Genomic DNA, 24883 nt, shown 5'->3' with positions numbered 1-24883 from the left:
TGAGTCCATTTTTTCTTCTGCTGAAGCTGTTCAGGTTTTGTTGTTGTTGTTTTTTTTTTTGTTTTTTTTTTGTTTTTTTTTTTTTTTTGTGGTGAATAAGTGTACCCAGAGCTACAGTGACCATATAAACTACCTTAGTGAACACAGCATTTGTACCACTTGATTTATCAGGTGATCCTAAATTCCCAGTTTTGGGGGGAAAACCATTAATGGCCACAAGGTGATGGATGACATACATGGCATTGCTGCAACATGACACTTTGACCCAGGTGTGGAGTCTGAAGGCTGTGGACCCAGTCAGTGTCCCCATGTGCATGAAGAGCTCCTGTGACCTGCGCATGGTGGCTCTGACCTATTTCACATTGGAGGAAATGGCTCATAGAACTGGCAGATTTAATTATCATACTGGCAAAAGAACAATAAAAGCCGTTTCTTGGAAATCAACCAAATACCTAGCCAAGTTTTAAATCCTTTTCTACCACAGATCAGTATTTTAAGCTAAAAGTCTTCCTCTTCCAAAGACCCCCAGCTGGTAGCCTAGAATCAGATTCAGTTTCTCCCTGTCTCTCTCTTGCTCTGTCTTAGTGGAGATTTAATGGGTCTCTAAAAACTGAACAATTTCAAGAGAAGGACTCATGAGGGCATTAGGGTTTGGCATCTGGGCCAGGCAGTGTTTTTTTTCAGAGTGGACAGGATCTGAAACTGGAATGCATCCTGCTTCTGATGATTGTGGCTGCAAAATTCATGGAATTAATCAAATGCTTGGATCTAGATTTTGCAGGTGAATGCGACACTTATATTTCTGCTCTCCAGCAGAGTCTCACTGGCTTTGGTGAAATGGTCTATGATGCCCAAAAGGAAGCAATTTCATGACTAGGCATTCCTGTCAAGCAATGTATTTGACATTCTTTATGTAATGTATTGTGCCCTTGGAGCTATGTAGGTGAAATACAGTGTCGCTTATAAGTCCTGTTATTTTTCAAGTGGGTTCCATTTGTCCATACATATTTCGTTAAGGCTAAGTCCTAATAGTGCAAGATACCTACTGTTCCTGAGCAATCTACCATAACAGTGAAACAGTGAAATTATGGAAAACAATTTGGAGCAACTAAAAGTTTTCTTATAATTCTGGCTCTACAAGCACTAAAACAAAACCAGAAGGACATTTTTTATAACAGCTTTTGTAACCGAAGAGAAATGACGAGGTTCTGCTGCAACCTTTTACTGAAGGCTTTACTCATTCAAAATTTCCTCTGACATTACTTAAATCAGACTCTGTTGGAATCAGAGGCATGGATGTGGAATTGTTCCTGAAATCATTCAGCAATGTTGTGCCTGATTTTCCACTCTTCTCTCACTTCACTTCCCTGCCAACTTCAGTGGGAAGGAGCAGGGAATCAAGCCCAATAATTACTTTTGAAAAGATTACTTTTAAGTTTTAAGCTGAACAGATGAAACTTCTTGAATGGAGATAAAGCACAAGACATGAAATAAAGATTATGAGTGGTGGAGGAAACAAAGAATCATTCAAGTATAATTTACCTTTGAAGTTTGCTAATTCGCACTATAGAATGAATGGCAGAAAAGCCCAGTAACATTTCAGAATGGTTACTCAGAGGAAAAATATAGCCATAAAAACACTGTTACCAAAATGTCCATATAATTAATCTCTACAGGTTTTAATAGATTTTTCTTTAATACATTAAAATTTATTTTAAATATATATTAGCAAATTAACCATCATTTTATTTAAAATTCTGTAAAGTGCTCATTCAGTTGATGATAACAAAATTCCATTGTAGCAAGACAAACTAGCTGGAGCCAACTCTGCAAGAACATCAAAGCTTAGCTTTCATTTGCAAAGAGAAAAGAAATGCGTAGGTTTCTTCACAGCTCATGTTATAATACCAGAAATTGCATTTTTTTTCTTTAAGAAATATATCCTTTAGAATATTAAAAAAATAAGTTTAATAAAGCCTGTGCTTAAAATAGCCAAAGTACTGTATGAAAAAAAATTGCACATTTGATACCATTTCATCCCTGCTTTTCAACCACAGGATAATATGAGGAGTATGTGATGTTATTGGAGGGTCTCTTGAACAGGGCTGATTTTCCTAAGCTATCAGAGCTTCTCACAACCAGGTGAAATTTTCAGCGTACACATGGTGGTTGTCATGGCAGCTGCTGACCGTCAAACACCGCTAACCTTTTCATTTGCAGGGCTGATAATTCCCTTGGAGGTACCATCCAAATGATGTATTCCTATCGTGACCATTGAATAATCCTTAGCCATCATTTTTGCCTCTTTTTTCAAACTCTTCATTTGTGCTAGCTGGAGCTGGCTCGAATTATATGCAAGTGCTGGGATAGTGTTCACTAAAATCAGCTGGAAAGGTTTCTTCTCCTCCTTGTAGCGACACTGAATGTAACGAGAGAAAGCTGAACGGTAGGTTTTATTGAACAACGTATATACAAGTGGGTTGACAGCTGAAGAAAGGTAGCCAATCCAAACAAATACATTAAGTAGTCCTCCAACGACTTCTTCATTGCATGACTCCTTGCAAATCACGGCCATCACATTGGTGATGAAAAACGGGCACCACATCACAACAAACAGAAAGAAGACAATGCCAAGAACCTTGGAAGCCTTCTGCTCGTTGCTGATGGATTGCATGGTTCTCCTCCCAGAAGTCCCCACTTCTCTGTTCAAAGAGCGCTGGAAGAGTTTCTCTGAGGACAGGGAGCTCTGAGGGAGGAAGCTAAATGAAGCAAACTTGGTCTTTGGGCCAATGTCATTCACGCATAGCATAGCTTCCTTCTGCAGCGACTTGATAGTTAAAAAGTAGGTGACCACCATGATGGTTAGAGGGATGAAGAATGCCACAAAAGAGCCTACTAAGACAAAATTGTCATCCACAAGTAAGCAGCTGCCTTTCTTAAACACTTTGGAGTCATCTTGTAGTCCAAAGACAGGTATAGGCATGGAGATACCTGAAGGTAGATTAGAAAAATAAGAGGTTAAACACAGTAAGAAACCCCACTATTTCCAATCTCCAAGAAAAAAACCCCCACACTCTTAGCTATATACAGATAATTTCTCAAAGAATAAATGGTTATAGGACACAAATGAGCACTAACAGATGGACCCACAATTGATAGATATCCCAAAGCAGACTGAATTGACACAGGGGAATGAGCTATATTGCATCTCATGTTTCAGCAGCGGCACAATGCTAGTCCTGTTCTTGTGACATTTTACTGGGGCTGTCCTAAGAAAAGATGCTGTGTGAAACATTCATCCTGCAGATGCTGAATTTCAGGAACTAAATGTGGTCTGCTAGGCTCTGACATTTGTACTACCACCACCTTTACAAGGTTCCAGCAAAGAAGGGCAGAGGAAGAGCAGTGTTACAGTTTCGAAGTTTTTTTGCCGTTACTCTAATCTGAATTCCCTCTCTCTTTCACAGAAACCCCAGCCACAGGTAGAACACATGTCCTTCCATACAGCTGTCCCATGACACCTGGTAGCAACAAAAGCATAAAAAACTGCTTTATACCCTTGGACCTTGGGCCCCTGTAATGATCTCCAGACTTGCCTCTTGGTTCCTGCCACCTTGGCAAAGGCTTTTATTAACTATGATCAAAATGATACTATGTTTGTCTTTTCTGGGGCGGCTTAGAGAGTGGTCTTGGGCTGTTTTTATAAGAGAATTACAAGTGTTCTGGGTACTGGTTTCTGATTAGGCTGTGAAATACTGCTTTTAAGAGGAAAGATCAGTTTTTCTCATATCTCTGAGAGTAATCTTTCATTGGCTTTTTTTCTGTTCTCCCTGTAATCTTCATACATTTGACGATAAATGCTAAAAAAAACCCAAAACACTTTACATGTCAATAGCCAGAGGAATGACAGGGATATATTAAGCAGTGACATACCAGATGAGGCAGCCTGAGATGTGGTTCTCTGTGCAGGACTGCAAAGGTCCATTCATGGTATTGCCATCTGCTACAGGCTGCCCTCTCAATGCACAGCCCCGGAGGCAACAGCAGCCATGCAAACTTTTTCTTCCCCTGGAGCATGTGCTGTGTCCTTGCCTTGTTATGAACAGCCAGGCCAGGCTGATGAAGTCCATTCTCCTTGGACTGCTTTGTCTGATTCAAGCCCACTCAGCCATTTCCTCAGGGACTTCTGCAAATGCTGCTAGTGTCTCAGCAAAATCAAACAGCTGCTCTTGCTTTGGTTGTTGGGTTTGGGTGGTTTTTTTTCAATATTTGTCTCATCCCCACCCCCCAAATGGATACTGTCTCTCCAAGAAAGGCAATATTCAGACAGTGAAAAAGATGATGTGCTGTGAAGACAGCAAAAGTGGAGTTGTGAAGCAGAGAGCGATAATGCAGCCCTCTCTGGATAAAAGCAATGAGGAGTTTGACTCCTGCAGAAAGTTAGCATCATCTGGGGGCTTCAGTCCCCTTTGCATCTTTGAATAGAAATTTCAGATGCTGTATTTGGCTTCTGAGGAAGAAAAAATTCATTAGGGAAGAATTTCTTATGATGTGAGGATGATGCTGTATCCTACCTTGTCCCTTGTGTGCCCAAGAATGTCCTTACTGGTTCACAGTTGAGTCTTGAAACTCATCCCCTAACATTAGCATTTCAGTGGTACTTCCCTCTACGACCCTTCCTTTCCTTTCTTTCCACTCTGGTGCTTAGACAGGGAACCCTTTAAAAGCACAGGCTGTCTCTTCATTTCACACATTTCCAGTGCCCAGCACAGCCGTTCCAGTCCTAGAGGGAGGCTGGGGAGTCCAGGCACAGTAAAAAACAATAATAATGACAGTAATAATAATAATATTAGGCTATTATTCTCTTCATATGTTCCATTCCTTTGGTGCTTCTGGAGCTTCTACAAAGATATTTATTTTTCTAACACCATGGCTGTTTATTTTTCTAACAACACTGTAGCTTTGTCTGCACAGGTCAATTTACAAAAGCGCTGTTCTTATCTGCCTGGGGCAGAAGCTGGTGGAGACCCTGCGGTATTGCCCTTTCTGTTTCTGCTGCGCAAGCCCTAAATGCTTGAACCTGGGCTCTGAGAAGCCAGTGGGTGAGGTGCAAGCAGCTCCTGCATTGAACTGATGGAAATCTACAGTGATGCCAGGAAAGCTGCTGCCTAAAAAAATCTGAGTCAGTCCGACTGACAGCACAGAGGGAGAGGTCAGCTGCAAGGAGCCATGTTGCCCAGCCATGGATGAGTAATCTGGGGTGCGGAATACCTCCAGGGAAATGGGGAATGCTTTGACATTCCTTTTCTTTTTTGGATGAGTTGAAAGATGCCGAAGGCACCCAGCACCTCCCAGCATTACACTCCAGCTGCGTGGAGGCACAGCACTAGTCAGAGCAATGCCACAAGCTTCCCGTCTGGTTCTGCCCTGCACTGATAACAGCAGGGCTGTTTTTTCATTTCATTCAAAGACCTAGTGTGAGCTGCAGAGATAAAATAAACAATGGCGTTGACAGAGTAAAAAGATGCCTTTCATTACTACAGACCTTATGGTTCAGCTGTATCAGGGGGCATGGGAGGAGAGGCAGCAGCACTAGAAAGGAAAATTTTAGCACAATTGCAAGCTTTTTCAAGTAGAAGGCCAAAGTCAGTTACAACTCCTCACTTGAAATACAAGGGCAGCAGCTCTCCACCTGCTTTGTTTTGTTGTTATCAGCTTCTGGAGATTGGCATCTAAATCCAGATTTCTGGCTTTAAAAAATGGAAATGAGTTTCAGCTTGTAGCTGGAGTTTTCACATTTCCTTGTCATTCTTTTAACAAGCGCGAAAGTGCAGGTCACAGCAGAGCTGTAGCTGGCACTGGTCATGTTAAGTTTTTCTGAATGACCGTTCAAGGTGTTTTTCCCCTGCAGCCACGGGTAACTGGCCTGTATGCAGTCTGGAAATACCAGAGGTACCACGGTTTGGTAGCAGAGAACATTGACAGCTGTAACCTGCTTTTTGTGTACACCCAAGTTCTGCTGATGCAAGGGGTCCCACAAATGACACTGTGGCATTCCTGCGTGGCATAAATTAACTTCCAGCCCAATTTTCTCTTTTCATCACTCTACAGGGACTAAACTCTTTGCTCCTGTGCCCAAACAAACAAAATTTGTCCGTCTTCAACAGCTAGCTTCTGGCTTCTGTAGCATGAGGATAGCAAATTCCACACAGGGACCAAATTCAAAGGCAGTCATGTTTAAACTATAAATAAAGGAGCTTCCATGTGCAACCCATGTCCACTATTTTGATAGAATTTTTAGGAAGTATCATACGTGGCCAAGAATGTCACCTACATGTCACTCAGATTTGGTCAAGATCAGGCTTGTCCCGTAGACACATAACAAAAAGTCCTGGTCTAAGCTGTATTAGCATTATTGCAGCTGACTGAATTCATTCTTTAAAGATTGAAGTTGACTGATCTATTTCATCTTGATGATTCAGGTATATAATTTCTTGCTGGTTTTACTGTCCTTGCTTTCCAGCTCCCCACTCTTGGTGACTGTGGATGTTTTAAAAGACACAGACTGTGCCTGTGTATTCAAACATCAAGAGAAGAAAATCAGCTTCACAGGAAAGGATCATGCAGAGCTACCAGGTAGGGACAAGCAGGTATTTGGGAAATGGGCATGTGCAAACAGTAGAAACAGAGGAAACGACTTGGCAGGGCTGTTACAGAACAGCTGTTCCACACCCTGTCCATGCCACATCCCTGGCTCCCTCTAGCTCAAGCTCCGTCTGGAAAAGGTCTTGACATCCCCTGAGTGCTTTTTTATGGTTTATCTTATTCTGCTTCCAAACCAAACTAAGCTGAAGCACGAGGAAGCACTCACCACAGAATGGGAGCATCCATTCAAGCCCTGGAGGTACATTATCCACTGTGTTTCCAGTTGACATTTCCACTTATATCAGAACATTTTCCCTTGTGGACATACCCTAAATATTATGTTACTCTGGTAGAAGGCGGTTTATTCATATAGCTTGATTTATACACGGGTGGCTGTTTCAAACTCTATGGATTTTAATAAAGTGTAAAACAGAACCCACACAATACAGATGAGTAATAAATCCTGCATTAAACCTCAAGCATTTGGGCACAACTTCAGAATGACAAAAATCTCTTGAAAACATCAAAGGTTAAGAGGTAAAACAATAGCATCCTTCTTGTTGTTCTCTCAAAAAGCCTGGAAAAACTGACAAAGGTTGATTTAGTGGTACACATTGCTGGGTCGCAAATCTTCAGAGGTATGCAGCAGCCATAAAACCACTTTAACTAGACAGCTAAACTGGGTTTGCAGCTACCTTGAGCTGCTGAGACTATCAGTGAATCAAAGCCAGAATTTACAATATGCCCTGCAGGGTAGCATACTTGGGCTGCTTGGGATGAAGAGAAGTCAAGGTTCCTTCCGTGAAGTCTCCTTCAAGCAGAAGCTGTCAGTCACATGCTTTCACCTCACATATATCCATTTCAATTGATTTGAATACAGATAAGCATTACTATGTGCCCTAATAAATGTCCAAGGAATAGGAAATACCTTTTAGAAATGTCATTACAGTTTCTAGACAAAATTCAGCACCTTTGTTCAACTTTGCATGAAAAAGAAAAAATCGCCCCAGCTCAAGTTTTAGCAGTCACATTGATTCAGACATACTTGGGTTATGGGCCAGATGACGAGCCACTGCACAGAGATGCACTGTGACACTAGGGACTTCTGAAAGAATTACTGCTTGGAGAAGCATAGTTGCTCCTTCAGGCAGCTCAATGGGGCAATATTGTCTCATTTCTTTAGAAAAGCCCATGCCTGGTATCTGGTGCCTTTCTGTACTCAGAGAATGTCCTCCTTTGATACTTCTGCACATTCAAACAACAAACTTGTTGTAGGATGTCCATGTCCATCCACATCCTACATCCCAAGGCATAAAATGCATACAATGCATATCCTCAGTTTCATGTTGTATAAAAATGGCCTTGGTGCAACACAGCCATCACATTATTTCAATATTTTGGACTGAAGTAACCACACAAAAGAATATTCCTTTGGGCTACCACGGTGCCCTGTGTGGATGTTTGGTTGCTCTAGGAATATATACCACAGTGAACCACTTGTAGGGGTTCCCTGTCCTCCTCTGAGTGTCAAGGATGCAAATGTGTCTGAACTTCATATCAGGAGCTGGAGTTTAGCAACAGCTACTTCTGAGCTTTTGCTTAAACATTGTGGAAGAACCACTCAGTCTGGCTCCATGTCTCTGCTTGGCGTGTGGCACTCACTGTTACGGGAGTCAGGGTTTCCACAGAACTGCAAACACTTAGCTGATTTCTGCATGCACCTGAAAATGTTATTTCCCAACTGACCATTTCCAGTCATGACAAACCTTTCACTGTTATAATTTTCTTGCTGCTCAAATAGTGCCAGCCACATTGCCAATAGCAAGGGTGTGCAGTTTGCTGATGGGTGGCAGTGTAGAAGCAAACATTTCCACCTGGGGAGAGGGGATGTTGAAAAGTTGTGGGTGGATTGGGAATCACCATCTGAGGCTTCATCTAGTTAGTATGAATGTTAAAAACCCTCTGCCTTTCCTAGTCAGCGTGGCAGTGTCCCCTGCATCCTGGGCTAGAATTTCTCCTCATGTGTGAGACAAGCGTGGACCTCTTCTGTAGCTGTAGGAACACATGTTGGTGGAGGCGGGAGTGGGTGAGGAGCTTTCTGTCATATCCCCACATAATAAATTCCCACATAATATTTGCTTTCAGATGGATTTCCTCAAGAGCTAAGTGAGTCACGGTGCTAGGGGAGCACTGTCTCTTTTCTGCATCCCAAGAGGCCATCTTCACAGGGCTGGAGTCAAAGTGGATCTAGGCATTTTCCCTATCACTGTCTATAGGCCAAATTTAGTTTTTTATTCGAGGGCACACAGAGAACTGGTTTTCTATATCTTTCCCTTGGTACACTTCATTTGGTCACACATGTTATATTTAATAAAACTGAAAGGAAAACTACATTATATTTAACTTCCCATAGGGGGTGCCAAGTAATGCTTGGATTATTCTATAAATTTTGAAATGGCTTTGTTCTTGGCAGCTCAGAAAATCTCTGAGGAAACATGTTATTTAGCCTAGTAGGAGATATATTCAATTCTTTTTATGTGAGAAAATGATTGCAAATGATCACTTATAATAATGTAATGCCAGAAATCAGCTATTTCATTTTAGAAAAACAAAATCAGAAAAGTCTCAGTGTCTTACTGATGTTTCTCACTTATGTCCTCAGTCCTGAAGCCTATTTCTAACAAGAACAGAGATGTGTCTCTCCAAATTAACTTGTAGGAATGCAATAATAAGTTAAATAGAAACAGAATTAAAGGAGCATTACAGGGAGGACAGAGCAAGAAATGAAGGACACGTGTCCCTTTTTGACTCAAATGATTAGAAACCCACGGCTCCAGAGTGGGCTGAATTATGAGAGAGGAAACAGCTGATGGAGTTTCTTACTGATTTGGTATAATCTCATTCACTTACAAAATGTGCATGCAGCCCTATTTCCTAGAGGCAGCAAGAATCCAACTGTAGGGAGTGGTTTCTTTGCTCTCGGCTTTAAGTGCTGTTCCTGCCTGCATGCACCTCAGAAGTTCTGTGTCCTTCACATCTGGTCCTTCTTATTGCCTTGTTGGATTTTCCAATTGTTCTGAGTGTTCGCAGAAGACACAACCTTTTGCACAGTAATTTCCAGTGGAGCCTCTCCACTGTTACAGTCTTTGCTTTTTAGCTAATGACATTTTTGGCTTGGGCAGAGGCTTCTGCCAAGGTGCTTATTGGCTTCTCTCAGCTATGTCAAATCAAGAGAAGTTGTTACCCCTCTGTGTAATATGATTACCCGGTCACTAAAGGGTCTAACAGAGGCATATAGAAGTCTGCATTTAGCAAATAGCTAGAAATAAATAAATAAATATTTATGAATGTCCAAAAAAATTTACTTTGAAAAAGGATTTAGGGACTGGGGATTTCAGATCATGCCATTTGTGTATGCAGCAAGGAGCAATAGTAAACAGATCCTGGTGGTTTCAACTGAGCAAGCTGAAATAGAGAGTCTTGCTATTACAACCAAACCCTCTTAGTTTACTGCCAGCACAGGTCTGCACAGGCTGACTTCATCTTCTGCTGACTGCCGTGGGCAGAGGGGAGGCCTTCAAGGGGTGAGAAATTGCTTGACAAAGCTGTTCTGCCTGGTCTGGTCTTTCATAAGCAGCAAAGCAGTCACACTTCCCAAAGCTAGTCTTGCTATCTCATTTGAGTATTTTTTTATTTATTTTAAAGTAACTTCCTTATGTGCTTGTAGGCAATAATGTCCTCAGCTCTTGACTGCATATTGCCTTATTTTAGCTGAAGCTCTGCAGTGCTTCTGTCTTTTGTAGATCAAAAGTCTTTCTGCTTGGAGTTGGCACATTGGTGACCTTTTGTATGGAACACCTGCAGGTAAAACCTTCACCTCTATGGCCAGCAAATATGTGTATGTTCTTGATCAGTAGAAACCTTGTAAAACTGAAACACTTTATCAATTTATACAGATTTTTTCTTTTAGATGACACACACGTACATTCCATCTGCTTGTTTACTACAGCATTTATACGTACTGAGGCACAGAGCTTTTCCTAAATAAGTAAGAAATATCAGACTACCCCATAAATAAATTCTTGCACAATATGGCTAAAGGACAAAGTAATGTACCACATGCCAGATTCTTCCACAGGTCTCCCATGAATTCGATGAATCTCCCTTTTACTGTGCTTGGTTAGACCTCATGGTCTGATTCTGAATATTTTAGGGATGTTAAGCCTGGAGAAAGATGTCAAAAGAACCTGGCCCTAGACTCGGCAAGTGTGTCAACTCTCAGTTAAAAAATAAATCTCTTTGCCTTGTGTAGATTACTGTGCAAATACAAGTCACCATAAATGCATCTACAAGGAAGAAGAGGGAGGCAAGAAGGTATCTGGGCTTTTGCAGCAGAAGAGAGGGCAGAGCTGTTTAAATCCAGGAAGTCCAGGAGGTTAAAAGCCAGTAACAGAGCCTAAAAATCCTTTTCCTATTTACTGATCCAGAGGAACCCATTCAGCCTGACCTCCAGTAAGGAGTGTGCCATCATGCCATGTAGAGCAAACTTGTCCACCTGAGAAAGCATGATTCCTGTGTTCCCCATGTGAAAACTTAGCCCATCCTTAGAGGTGGGACAAAGAAGTGTTTATGGGAGGGATTCAGCAGTGTTGTTGGCACCGCATTGCCATGTCACATCTGAGGTGAAATTGCTTGTCTTTTGTCCTGCTCAGTCCCATGTTTCCCAGCTTATGCTGAGAGCACACAGACAACTAGTGTCAGTGGCAATGCTGAAAAAGCACAGAGAAGGGTAAACCCCACTACATACCAGCAAACTGTGTGGAAGCCATAACTTTCTTCTGCTGGGAGCTGGGCTAGGTTAGATTTGCATCCGGCAAGAGGCTTCTTTTTCTCATTAGCCCTCCCTCAGGCCAGCTATTCCTGCTACGTTCTCATGGGGAAGTGCCTGAAGAAGAGGAGGGCAGGGAGACCTGCCTGCAGCCTCGGGTGCATTTTAAAATCTGAGAGTATGAAATATTACAAGGACTGGAAAGGCATGGGTACTCTCCATCCTACTTGGCTTAAAGGCATGTGGATACCACGTGTCACATAAAAAGAAGCAGGGCTGAAAATAAGCACCAATTTCACAGAAACACACACCCATCTGCATGTGCCCACATACCTACTCAACTAAGATTGCCAACTTTTCTAAATGAGTTACAAGCTGTGTTTTCATGATCTGAAGTCACCACTACTTACATCAGTCTTGTTTTGACAACAGTGTCAGTAGGTCGTTACAAACATTGACAGTCCCCTGAGGACCAGCAAGGCCAGTGCTGTGACACCTTTAGCCTGCACTCTGACAACGTGCCAGTGCTGCTGTATCTGTTAGCGCAAAGGAGATGTCCTGCCAGCGCTCAACTGCACAGGGTAGAAAGGGTGTAGGGTAGCAGTGGAGGTTTCTGCAAGTTTTGTGTCCCTCTAGTTTGTCAATAGCATTTATATCTTCAAATGGGTCTGGTGAAGTCTCCTGGGAGGGTTCCTCCGCCTGTACATCACTGGTCCTCTATCCCAGCACTCCCAGCTGGGACACTGGCGTTGTATTTCCAGTGAGGCTGACAGGGCATGTGGCCCCATGTGCCAGCCCTTCTACATGGACTCCAGCTTGTTCCGTGCATCTGCCTCCACTTTAATCCCCACCCCCCACCTAGGAAGACCTGCTGGGAGGTAGGGTGGAGATGGCGTGTCGCATGCACAGTGCCTAGAGGAAACCAAACCGCAGCTGCAAAAATCGAGGGGGGGGGGGGGCAGTTTTCTAATGTAACAGTATAAGGCTTTTAAAACCTCCCACCCTGTAATTTAATTGCATTATTATTTACAATACCAATTTATTTGCAGTCTGATCTTTGGTGAGATAGACACTTATCACTCTCCCGAGCCTGGAAAGAGTAGAGAGTAAGGCGGTGTCTGGCTGAGCATGGACAGGAAGCCGAGGAAGCGGCTTGCCTGGAGGATGCTGGCTGAGCAGAGCCAAAGCTCAAGGTAGCCAGATGGCAGCTACAATCCTGCTGTCAGCTGGGAGTTGGAGGGAGCTGGGCTTAATGTTCTCCTCCAGGGGACATAGGCTGATGATGGCTGTGTAACCACATCGTCCATGGTGATTAGAAGTGATTAGAAGTGAGTGACCTTATGATAAAGAGCTGAATATTTAGTTTGAAAAATTGCAAGAGGTGCCCTAGGTCTCCAGCCTAGCTCTATGCAGAGGGACAAGATGCTGCTTATTCTTTATTTAAAGCTCCTGGATGGACAAACCTGCTACTTCTGTGGCTCAGCAAAATGCAGCAAAGCAGGTCAAACACCCTTTTTCCCTTTTGTATACTCAGTTAATGTTGTTTAAATTGCATTGGTGTTTTTAAGTTCCCTGTAGCAATGGTTTAATTTCTACTCAAAAGAAGTTACAAATTTACAGTTGTCACTGGCTTAGGTAAATACATTAATTTGAAAAGGAAAAGAGCCTTTAAGTGGGATCAACTCCAGCCACTTGTGGTATCCCTCTTGTTTAGCGCAGGACCTTTTTGTATTCCTTGTCAGATGGCTTTGCAATGTTCACTGTTCAGGCCCCTAGGAGAACAGATTTGGGGATAATTGTGCTTTGAGAAAGAAAGAAATACCATACGTTTGTAACAGGATCTTTCCAGATCACATGTTATCAGTCTGCCTTTTTAGCTATGAAGATCCTGAAGGCTCCTCAGGGCTAGCTTATTATATACTATACATGCTACACACACAGTAATGTCTAAAAAAATTGTATAGTAGCAATAAGCTAGAAATTACAGAAAGATCATAAGTAACTACTGTGATGTCTCCTGGAGCAGTCTGAGTGACAAGATCCTTTACTATCTCCATTTTTATACTTCCGGGCTTTTAATTATTACTCGGTATGATTTGTTGAATGCTGATAATTTACTTAACTCTGCCTTAATCCTCCAATGAACTGAATAGAGATTTCTTTTGGTATCTGAGATTTTTCCTGCAGTTCTGCTTGACCTCATTGCGTAGTTTAAAAGGAGACTGAATGTAACTATGAGATTAATAATAACAATAATTTTAATTTTAATATTAATAATATTTATTATTATAGCATTATCTTTCATCATTATTATTATTATTATTATTATTATTATTATTATTATTATTATTATTATTATTATTTTAGCAACTATTTTGCACTGAGTCTGAAGGCACAGACAACCCAAACTGTAATTCTTCTGAATTTTCTAGACCTCAGGCCAGTTCCCACTTTGATCCAGATCTTCGTCTTGTCTCTCTGTGCCTCCTTTTGTGATTGCTTGCAGAGAGGCTGCTGATTAAGCAAATAGTCTACTTCTAACTAGTTATATAAGGAGACTGCGCCAATGGCTGGACAGTTATTGGGGTAGATGTCCTCATGCGATGGATAATTTGGAAGGGAAAACAGGATGAGAAGCAGCTTAGAGACCTGCACTGCTCTGAACATCATGATTCAGGATACTGTACGTGATGTGTCAGTGCCTGGCCAGTATATAATGCCCTTCACCCTGACGGAACTGCTCTTTTGTTAAATCAGTCAGCTCCCTGGTCACATTTAGAAGATGGCAGGGTTGAAAAAGAGATGAAAAAGCGATAAAACATGCCTGCCCATGTATCCCATCTACAGGATGAACTGCCCTTGCAACAAAAATTGGCTGCTCTGAGTGCTGGAGGGATCTCCTCATGTCCTGCAGTGGTATGCAAGGCAGGTCTGGTTTTACCCTGGAAACATTCAACCTAAAACTTTTGGGCACTTTTACGCTTGTAAGAAGAAATCTACAAGCTAAACCCCATGCAGTATTTTTCTTACTATGCTCGGTTCAGCTCAGTCCATGATCCTAGCAATAGCGGTCAATTTGACATTTGGAAGCTCAGATCAAATACAGAATCATAACAAGGGTTATGTACTACCAAAAGAAAACAAGTCTTCCCAGTGGCTGTGATTTACTTGTGACATAAATGCCAGACTGAATGCTGTGAAATACACAGCTCTGATTTTGATTAGCCAAAAAACAGAGCCTTTATTGTGATATCTTAGCCTACTTTTAGGACGTCATAGGACTTTGACAGGCTGTTTTCCATCAGTGACTCTGGAGGACATCATAGGCAAAACCAGCTGACAGGTATTTCCAAATTTTTTTGTAGGTAATTAGAAATATGTTGAGTCATCTCTGACAAAACCCCTGACACTTATTAGCTGGACTTCTACTTAGAAAAGATGCCCATGGCATGGGCTGGGAAATGCATGGGGAAAGTTAATTGCAGACCAAGTGTGCAATAGTTTGCAATGCTCCTGTTAACAGGGGTAAATGTAAGGATTTTTTTTTGTAAAACAGAATTCTGTGATATGTATTTCTTTCTTAACATTATAAAATGTAAGATCTGTCTTAAATAATTTTTTTTAAATACATGAAAGAAGCTGTGAAATTGCTCTCTATAATTTTAAAATGAATGGAAATTTGTTCTTGACATTTTCTTTTATGCCATGTAGTGCTAGTTTAACAACACTATTTTTAATTTAGAAGGCAATTAAATGCAATTGCAGTGTACAGCTGACAGAGTTTATAAATCCCAACATGATTCCTTGTGCACTTCTTCTCTGCTCATTTATATTGCATGTGGCTTCTGCTATGTGGAAATTCCAGTTCCTCTGGTAAGAGATGCTAAAGTAATTTCTTGGTCACTATAAGATCACCTTTTGAGCATGTACTCTTGTAAAGACCTAGTGGAAAAAGATCAGAGCAGGCCTGCAAACATGTCCTTTCTGCATTTTGCAACACCTCACATAGTACTTTCTGCAGAAAAGAGTATCCTGCGGTAGGATCTAGGCTCATCATTACCTCTCTGGCTGGGGAATCCATTCTGGATTCTTGTAGGTATTGCACACTGTGCTGGGTACACGACTGGCTAAAAGATAACAGCCTTTCAGAGGAGGAGTAACTTATAATAGGCACTGTACTGTTACTGCCTTTTTTTCTTAAAACATTCTGTTTATCTGTTTATCTACAAAGAGAGTCTGGCTGGTTATAAGTCATATTGCCAACCATGAACAGTCACTTATTCATTGAAGAAACCTGACAATAGGACCAGCCTGGTCCAGTTGAGCTTAATGCTTCTCTGCCAGTAGCTTCAAGGGGAAGAATGGTTCTTGTGGTCTTCAGGGCAAAGACAAGTGTGTTTTTTTTTAAAAAAAGACAACGAACAAATTCTGCCATCAGTACCTTGACTGACCAGATCCTTTCCACACAGCTCCGCTATTTAAAATACAGCTCTATAATTTAAAACTTGCCTTTTTTAAAAAAAAAAATAAGTAGAAAGGCCACACATGAATGTTGTGACCACTTCTCATTGCTTTTTGTACCAGTAAAGCAGAATGTTTCTTGCAAAAGAGGTGCTCACAAAATGAAAGTGTGTCTTTTTCATAGGCAAAATCCTTCATCTCCTCCTGATAATCAAGTAATTACACAAAGAAATTAGTAAACGTATGCATAGTAATTATTCTTCATTTGACAACACATATGTGCTGGTATAATGCATTCTTCCCCATCCAGATGTTTACTTGGTTGCTCGGTGTCTCCAGTTTGGAAATGTGGCCCTATGGATTTTTATGCTGTTTCTTTATGTCTGTGTTTCCAAATTTGGAGAATTTGGAAAGCAGTTCAATCATTACTATTCTTTTCCGCATTTTTGCATACAGAAAAGTATAGGTTAGTAACACCACCTTGTCAGATAATGAAAAAACCCCCATATACAAGTTCAAAATGCAAGTTTTTTTAACTTTCACAGATATGAGAGGAAGGTACGTGTGGTAAGCTGTTGGTCTGGTGGATGAGATGTGTTCACTCTTCTGGAAAGAAGCAAAGGATTCTGTTACATGGGTAATATGGGAATAATTTACATCGATGAGGAAGGTAAATACGGTATTTATGTCTCTCTCTCAGAACCATTTAAGTAACGTCTCATAACCGGAATACATGTGCTAGCCAACTCAGAAATGTGCATCACAGCACAGAATGTTAACTTCCCTCAGACAACCTATGGATGAAGTGCTCATTTACTCATTAGTTATCACTGCTGGGGGAGTGATTAGTATGGCAATAAACTTTCTACTGGCATAATTGTTACTGACTACCAAAACTCATATATTGTGTCTCTATAAAATAACAAAATGAAAATCCTACTCCTGTGAAATGGTGATGAAGCTCTAATACTTTGTTCATGAGATTTTGTGCCATGGCCCTTCATTATAGTTAATGCAAATGTCTCTATATGTTGTGTCACAACTTTTTGACAACATTTTTCTGGCATTTTATTTTTATGGTGGCAGCTACATCCACAAATGGAGAGGGTCCCGGAGGATTGCCCAAACACAAAACCTAAAATGTTTGCTCTTGAAATCCTCCAGCTGGAAAGAGCAAACAGTATGTTCACTCTCTAGGAGATGATTTCATGAGTATGATTAAAAAACAAAGAAATGTTAACTAAGGAAGTGATTATAAATACTTCTAAAAATGCAAAGCCAAGTTTTGAATGACTACATGGTAAAGAGAGTATTGTAGCAGATATTTCCAGTTTAGCTCCAGCACTTCCAAATTTAAATGCTCAACTTTAAATCTATATTGTCGAAATACAGTGCTGTGTGTAATTATTTGCAATTTTATGTATTTTGGCAGTGTATTCCATATTATACCAAGTGGTCTTTTACTATGCCAAGCCATCCCTAAATTAGGCTTGAATGAACTGGCAAATTACAAGTATGTCATCTGGGAAGGATGGAGGATGTGGTGGATCTGGAACAGGGATCCCCAGCCTGTAGCCCCTTGGCTATTTGTGCCTTTTGAAAACAGTAAAGGGACTTTCAAATGAAAGCTGTCCTTGGCAGAAGGAGGTGTGAGCTGAAGAAGGCCAAAGCTGTCAACAAACCACAATCCAGAGACACTGAGACTTGTACTTTCCCAATCCCAGCTGCTTCCCTGGCCCTTTGTAGAGCAGCAAGAAGTCATGCAAAGAAGTTGCAGGCTGCCTGGGAAGGAGGGGCAAGCCTCTATGTCAGCATAAAACTTCACACTGCCAAATTATCAGAGGGCTCAGTTGCACTGGGCTTGCACCAGTGGTAAATTTTTGCACCCTGCACTTTGGAGAATGTTGCTTCACATGCTACAGTATTTCTCTATTTTTGAAGCCTTGGAAGCAACAGCAAAAATTTGGAGAGTTATGCAGTGGGGGATATTTCACCAGCCTCATCCAGCTCCACTTTGGACTTTTTTTCTGCATGAAAAGTACTGAATAAATCTAAGTTGTTAGTGACTGGGGAAAGCAGAGATTGCCTGAAGGCAGTGAACAGATGTGTAGGCTGAGTGAGAAATGATAAAGAGAAAACTCAGCTAAGAGGATTTGTGCTTCATCAAACCTCACATTACTTAGACCATTAACAGAGGAATAGAGAGAAATAAGGACAGAGGAATTACATATATAATGGATTAACATTCATGACTGCAGTTCTTTTATGAGGCCCTTTCGAGGATTTTTAAATGAGAGAATGAGGCATTGTTGGCCTCTTGCAGAGCAATACATTTCTTAGGTCCACTTAGGACTCAAAGGTGCTTTACCTGAATTTTTCAGCATAGGCTCTATTTACAATTCTATAGATTCCAGTCAAACACTATTCAAAATTCAGCTCTGATTTTTCTAGGAAGGGGAAATGCTTGGGCTTTTTACACCTGTTCTCAGTAATGACCTCTGTGCTTTAAAACAAATGGAATAATTTTCAGGGTTTAATGGGCTTTTGCCTTCAACAGCTACAAATAATCTAATTATCTAGCCACTCTGGGTAGTGGATGATTTAAGAATTAAAGACATGATTAGAATCTGTTACAGTAATTAGAATCAATTTTAAACCAATTGCCTGTGGCATTACATGGTCTAGCAAAAGAAATGCTGCTGGCTAAATGCTTTTCTTCCACTAAAGGCAAACCCAAATATTAGTACATTTTTTGTTTAAACTAAGAAAGTCAAGATTTCAGAAGTCAAGTAAATCAAATTATCTTTTTTTTTAGGGTGTTTTAAAATACTTAATACATACTTAGTATGTCACCGAAGCCAACAGAAGGAAGACCACTGAGTGACTGGTCTTTGGAACAAATTGACGGAATAAATTTGTGAGTTTAGTGAATAAAAGGAAAATTAGAAATTTGGTGAATGGAAGTGTTATTGCTTAGGTAAATTAGAAGTCATAATGAAAGAAACATGGGTAGATGGGAAGCAATAAGACAACATCTGCAAGCCCTGCAAATCAGCTAGAAGCATTTGCAGGAGTCAGTGAGCAGGTGGATAATGGTGATCCAACTGATACAATATTCCTGGATTTTCAGAAAGCTCTGACAACACTATGTCAAAGGGTCTTAAAGAAACTAAGCTCTAATGTCAGAAGAAGAAAGATTCTTTTGTAGAAAAAGGATGGGTTGAAAGACAGAAAACAAAGGGTAGGATTAAACAGTTTGTTTCCACAGTGAGGGTGGTAGAAGGTCACGTCCAAGAGCCCTCTGTGGTCATCAGCGCTGTTCAGCCCATCCGTGACCTGTTTGTGTGAACACTGGGACTGAATAAATGTGCTGGCAACATGCAGCTGTTGGCTGTAGAGCATTGCAGAAGGTCCTCATAAATCCCAGCTAATGAACAGCAAAGTAGCAAACAAAATCCAGTGCTGAGAAGCAGTTGTACATTAGTTTGGGGGTAGCCCTAACTAGATATGCAGAACTATTTGTCATTACTCAGGAAAGAGAGGAGGGCCATGAAAATGGTCAGAGGGCTGGAGCACTTCTCCTATGAAGACAGGCTGAGAGAGTTGGGGTTGTTGAGCCTGGAGAAGAGAAGACTCCATCTGGGGAGACCTTATAGCAGCCTGCCAGTGCCTGAAGAGGGACTACAGGAAAGCTGGAGAGGGGCTTTTTATCAGGTCTCGTAGTGACAGGACAAGGGGCAATGGTTTTAAACTTAAAGAGCATGGGTTTACGTTGGATATAAGGAAGAAAATTTTTTACAGTGAGGGTGGTGAGACACTGGAACAGATTGCCCTGGGAAGTTGTAGATGCCCATCATTGGAAGAGTTCCAGATCAGGTTGGATGGGTCTTTGAGCAACCTGAACTAGTGAAAGATGTCCTTGCTCGTGGCAGGGGGGTTGGACTAGATGATCTTTAAAGTTCCCTTCCAACCCAAACCATTCTCTGATTCCATGAGTTTGGAGTTAGTGAGCTCAATGTGCAGGGATAGTCCTAAAGATCAAAAGAAAGGTAGGTTTTATTGAAGTGGGAATTGAGAACAAGGCAGGAAATATTACTACACTACATGAATTCATAGTGTGTCCACATCTTTAATATTGTGGTCTGGCCACCTATGTCTGAAAGAGAATGTAGAAGCACTAGGAAAGATTCAGAGAAGGGTACAAAGATGATTGGGCACAGGATACTACCATACAAACAGAACATAACTAGATTTGGACTCAGCCTGGTAAAGCAGTCATTGAAGGGGGCTATGCAGGAGGATGGACTAAGGATTCTGACAGTGAGGGAGCTATTGAAGGTCTCTGATCATCAGGTTCCCACCCTCTTCCCCTGCTAAAATGAGCCTCTATGCAGGGGAGCAAAACATCTTTCATTTCTTTCTCTTGCTTTTTACCCTCCATCTCATACATCATGAAAGTTCACAGTGCACCAGCTCAGCTGCAAATTACAGGAGCAAGGGGAAGCCAAAGGATATCTAACTGAGGATGGAGGGCAAACGCTTGAGAAACTCCTGCCTCTCCAATGAGATAACAGCCACACCATGCACTGAGGAGAGCGTGTTGTGCCTGACAGCAGTGCTGTCTGTGCCACCTATAGCCCTATAGCTACGTGAAAATGCAATGAATTAAATAATTTATAACCCTGCCACTCTAAGTAGCACTGAGAGCCTGGAGACTGGTAAATGATACATAAAGTACCTCTCTGTTCAGAAAGCACTTCTGTTAGTAAATGATACAGAAAGCACCTCATTCTTTAGAAACCATTTCCTACCTATTCTGAGCTGAATGGTGGCAGATCAGGAGGGCAGGGTCAATGGCTGACTGACAGCAAGTTGCACGGGTGATCTGGGATCTAGCAAGGTTCCTTATAACACTGGCATTTTTCTTTATTCTGTTAATATAGCAATATGCCATAGTGCAAACTCAGTCCAGTCTGGCAGTGACTAGCTCAGCAGCTTCTTTATAGCTTGCCATTTATTTGCTTCTCTGTCTGTCCTCTGGAGCACATCAGATTTGCCAGAGCTCCTTCATGACATGGTTGCCAGACTGGGGACCAATTCGTCTTCCTTCAGCTTGTCTCCCCATGCCCCTTGCTTCCATGGGACTAGCAAACCAGCTCAGCACCGCTTCATTCCTGCACACCATAGTGTGCTTGCCTGCATTCATTTATATCTATTTAACCTACTTGCTTTTTTGAGGGACAGGTGATGTGTGAATGACATGAAGTTTACCCTATCAGCCCACTTACTTTCCTGACATCCACTGTTCCCTTACATGTGTCCTTATTCAGCTGCAGTAAAGCAGGACACCATCTTCTTCACTCATGCCACACTTGAGTTATTTCCAATAAAATAAGTTGTATTTTTCAGAGTTCTATAAATAGGGACCATGTTGCTATCACTTGCCATAGTAATAACAGATAACATCTGTGGCTCATCTGATCACTGTGAGAAGAAAATTCTCTAGAGAGAAGAAAAGGTGTTTTTACAACGGGTAAGATGCTGTCAGTTATTACTGCAAAGAACAGTCCTGACTTTTGAAATGAAATATCAAGATGTCAAAGAACTAAGCCCTCCTGCTACAGGACCATAAACCATGTTCTAACTAATAGGGCTTAAATATTTTTTGTGGATTCATTTTAATAGTGAGCTAATTCAGATACTCTGACAGTGAGCCCATGTCTGAGGAAAGATGCTGAGCAGCATGGATCACTAGGTTTCCCCTGGAATGGTTGTTCTGATCATTCTGTGAATTTATTTGTGTTTAAAAAGGACAATAATTTCACACACAATAAGCATAGGCATCACTCACAAAGGCAGACAAAGACAGTACATAGAAATTTAAGGAATGCTTGACTTTTTTCTATCAAATGGAGAATGCACTGAAAATGCTAGCACAGTGAAAAAAAAAAGCATAGTGAAAAACCGGACAAAGTAATGTTTTCTACTGGACTGATAAAAATGTGACTGTAGAGATATAAGGTATGATTCATCTAATCTAAATGAAGACATCTACATCTGAATTTCTCTAGGCTTCCTTCATATTTGAGAGGTAACTAGGTATTTTTAGGGTGGAGTTCACCTGGCCTGCGCCAAACATCTACAGCTGAACAGCTGAATGCACCCTAGAGCCAGACGTGGTGCTGCTGAACCTCATCAGGTCTTGGAGGAACTGTCCTCCTGTTGAAAGAGGGCTCCTGCTATTTCTTACTGCACAGCTATTTTAAGTCATAAAAATCCTAGACCGCTTTTTCTCAGACTGTGGGCCAGGATCAAGAGGGAGGCCAGGAGACCGTTCAGAGTGGCAAGCCCGCAGCAATCTCCTTTCCTTCCCCTTGGAAGAGTGGTAACAGATTACAGTTAACACTTGGAATAATTTGTATTAGCCAGGGAAGCAGCTAATTACATTTGATTGCTGGCAACACCCATCTCTTCCAGGGCAAAGAGGGATTTTTTCCTGCTTCTGAATAAATGAGCTGCCAGTGCTCAGGGGGTGTACGAAACCAGATGAGCTGAAAGGGAACCGTGCTTCCAACACGTCTAAGAAGCACTGCCCCAGGTGTGTGAGGAAATCCCTGGTGGCATCAGTCACCAACCTCTTCCCAACTCCCATGCTGTGAGACTGCCCTGGACCAAGGGTGCTGCCACCACGGGAACGGAACAGCAATGCTCCCATGTCTGGTTTTGAGCCTCTGGGTTTTGCTAGTGCAAAGAGGGATTAATCTAGCGAGTCATTCAGAACACCTATTTTAAGCTGTAACTCTGAACCGTCCTGTGGAGAAATTCCTCTCATTTTGGGTTTGCGCAGAGCGTCTAATGCCTCCTAAATAGGATGCATAAATACCCCACCATATGCACTGAGAAAGGCAGAAAAGATCTGCATGTATGAAACATTTGTAATCAAATTACCCTAGTAAGAAATTGGGAACAATAGACTTACATAAAACAGGGTTTTGGGTTTTTTTTTTTTCAGTTGAGATAAATTTTTCTTTTCAGACATTAAGGTAATAATGGATAATCAATATGGGAAATAAACACATCTTTAAGACAAACCCGAACCCAGTAGTCAGTTCTCCTACACTTCCTGTTGTTGTTTTTGATTTCCACTGCGTAATTACTACATTACAGCACTTCTTAGACTGTAGCAAGCAAAATATTGCAGGCAGAGAATACAGTTTTAGACCGCAATATATATGTCAAATCCTCTCAAAGGCTAGAAATCTGCAATTACATGCTGAAATATTGCCTCACTTACCAACTGATATGGTCCAAACAGCAATTATTTTTGCAAAGGCCTTAGTTCTTGAGTTAAACCGGCTGTGATGGATGGGATTTCGAATGGCAATATAGCGATCCAGTGAGATGGCACAGAGGTGCATGATGGAGGCAGTGGAGAAAAGCACATCCAAGTAGATCCAAATGGCACAGAGCTTTGTCGGTAGAGGCCATGTGTATCCTGCACAAGAGAAAGTTGACATCAGCTAAGAACATGTCATACATCTTTTGTTGTGACACGTATGTCTTAGTGCGTGTATCCTTCTAGTAGGAGGTGGTAGTAAGTGATGTCTTCAACAGAAGCTGCCTGATGCTGTATCAAGAAACCTTTTTTATTTGTTTGCAACCTTCTAACTGTGTAGCTTTTGGGATTAACTCTGCTTCTTTCCCAGGCTACAGGCAGTGTCAGTTTTTTTCTCTTTTATTCTATTTGCATAATGCTAATGCTTGATGTTATGATTAACCAATTCTGGCAGCAAATCTATGGAAAGAGAAGCAATTTTGTCATTGTAAACTTGCAAGCTCTCAATTTCGTTTTAGGACTTTTTATCCACGTAATTACTACATAATAATACCTGCTGGTATGCAAAGCCATCTAAATTCTGAAACTGAAACTTCAGATTTAGTGGCAGCTGAAGAAAAAAATGCATTTTATTGCATACCAGTGATATTTGTCTCACCACATACTTATATAAGCATATTCCCTGTATCAATAAATATTGATAGGCTCCTCCACAGAGAGCAATCCAAGGAAAAAGCATTAGTGTTTACCAATATCCAATCCTCTTCTTAGCTGCAAATTAAGCCTTCTCTTTTTCCTTGTTCTTTCCACTAGCCTTGAAGAATAATTGATTGCTATCCTTTCTGGAAGCTATTGGGAGATGGCTATCGTGTCTTGTCTAGTTTGTTGGTTTGTGTCTTTTTTTTTCTCTTCGAGACTAAGCAAAGCCAATTCTTTTATCTTTTGCTTACAGATGATGCTTTTAAAACTTTTGTGCTTCTCGTTTCTCTGCCCTGAAATCTATTTAATTTATCCTCATCTTGTTTGTCATTCAGTGACCAAAACAGGGCTTTGTATTCTTGCAAAGGCCTCCTGACTGCTAAGTGAAATACAAGATTGCTTCACAGGAATGTCCTTAGTTACAAAACCTAGAATTATGAGTGCCTTTTGTATAAAAATGTCATACTAGTGATGCATGGTTAGCTTATGATCCGTTTTGACAGTCAGATCTTATTCAGCTTTCCTGAAGCCTGGACAAACTTTCCCAGCAGTAGTTGGTTTGCTATCTTTTTCCTTAGTTGTTATCTTTGAATTTATCCTCACTGAATGTTATTTGTTCATTTCAGATTTTCTCTTCAGGGGTCCAGATGATTGTTGATGATTCTGATCCTGTCCCTCTGAGTGCTTGTAACCTCTCCCAGCTTGGTGCTATTGGAGAGCTGTGTAACTTCACGCTCTACACACTAGCCAAGCTGTTAGGGGCAATACTGAGCAGATCCAGGCTAAGCAGAGCCCTGCAGGACCCCCATTCAAAGGCCATTCTAGTCCTGCAGGCAATCACTAAAAACTCTCCTTGAAGTAAGTTTTGCAGTTATCTGCGTCCTTATCTTGTGGTGATTTAATTTAGAGCATAT

The 24883-nt window shown here is 41.2% G+C and overlaps 1 protein-coding gene across 2 annotated transcripts in view; it reads right to left on the bottom strand.

Annotated features, from left to right (window-relative positions):
* Positions 1-1161: 1161 nt before the first annotated feature.
* Positions 1162-24883, bottom strand: part of HTR2A (5-hydroxytryptamine receptor 2A) — a 28327-nt gene continuing 4605 nt past the window's right edge. For both annotated transcript variants that reach the window (XM_040584331.1, XM_040584330.1), the window contains exons 3-4: positions 23229-23429; positions 1162-2991 (exon numbers count right to left, since the gene is read on the bottom strand). In XM_040584331.1, the coding sequence (XP_040440265.1) occupies positions 2192-2991; positions 23229-23429 (1001 nt within the window). In that variant the 3' untranslated portion in view covers positions 1162-2191. The remainder of the gene's footprint in view (positions 2992-23228; positions 23430-24883) is intronic.

Source organism: Falco naumanni, chromosome 2 (genome assembly GCF_017639655.2).
Source record: "Falco naumanni isolate bFalNau1 chromosome 2, bFalNau1.pat, whole genome shotgun sequence".
Taxonomy (NCBI): domain Eukaryota; kingdom Metazoa; phylum Chordata; class Aves; order Falconiformes; family Falconidae; genus Falco; species Falco naumanni.
The sequence above is the reverse complement of the archived record's forward strand: the minus strand, read 5'-3'. Positions and strand labels throughout refer to the sequence as shown.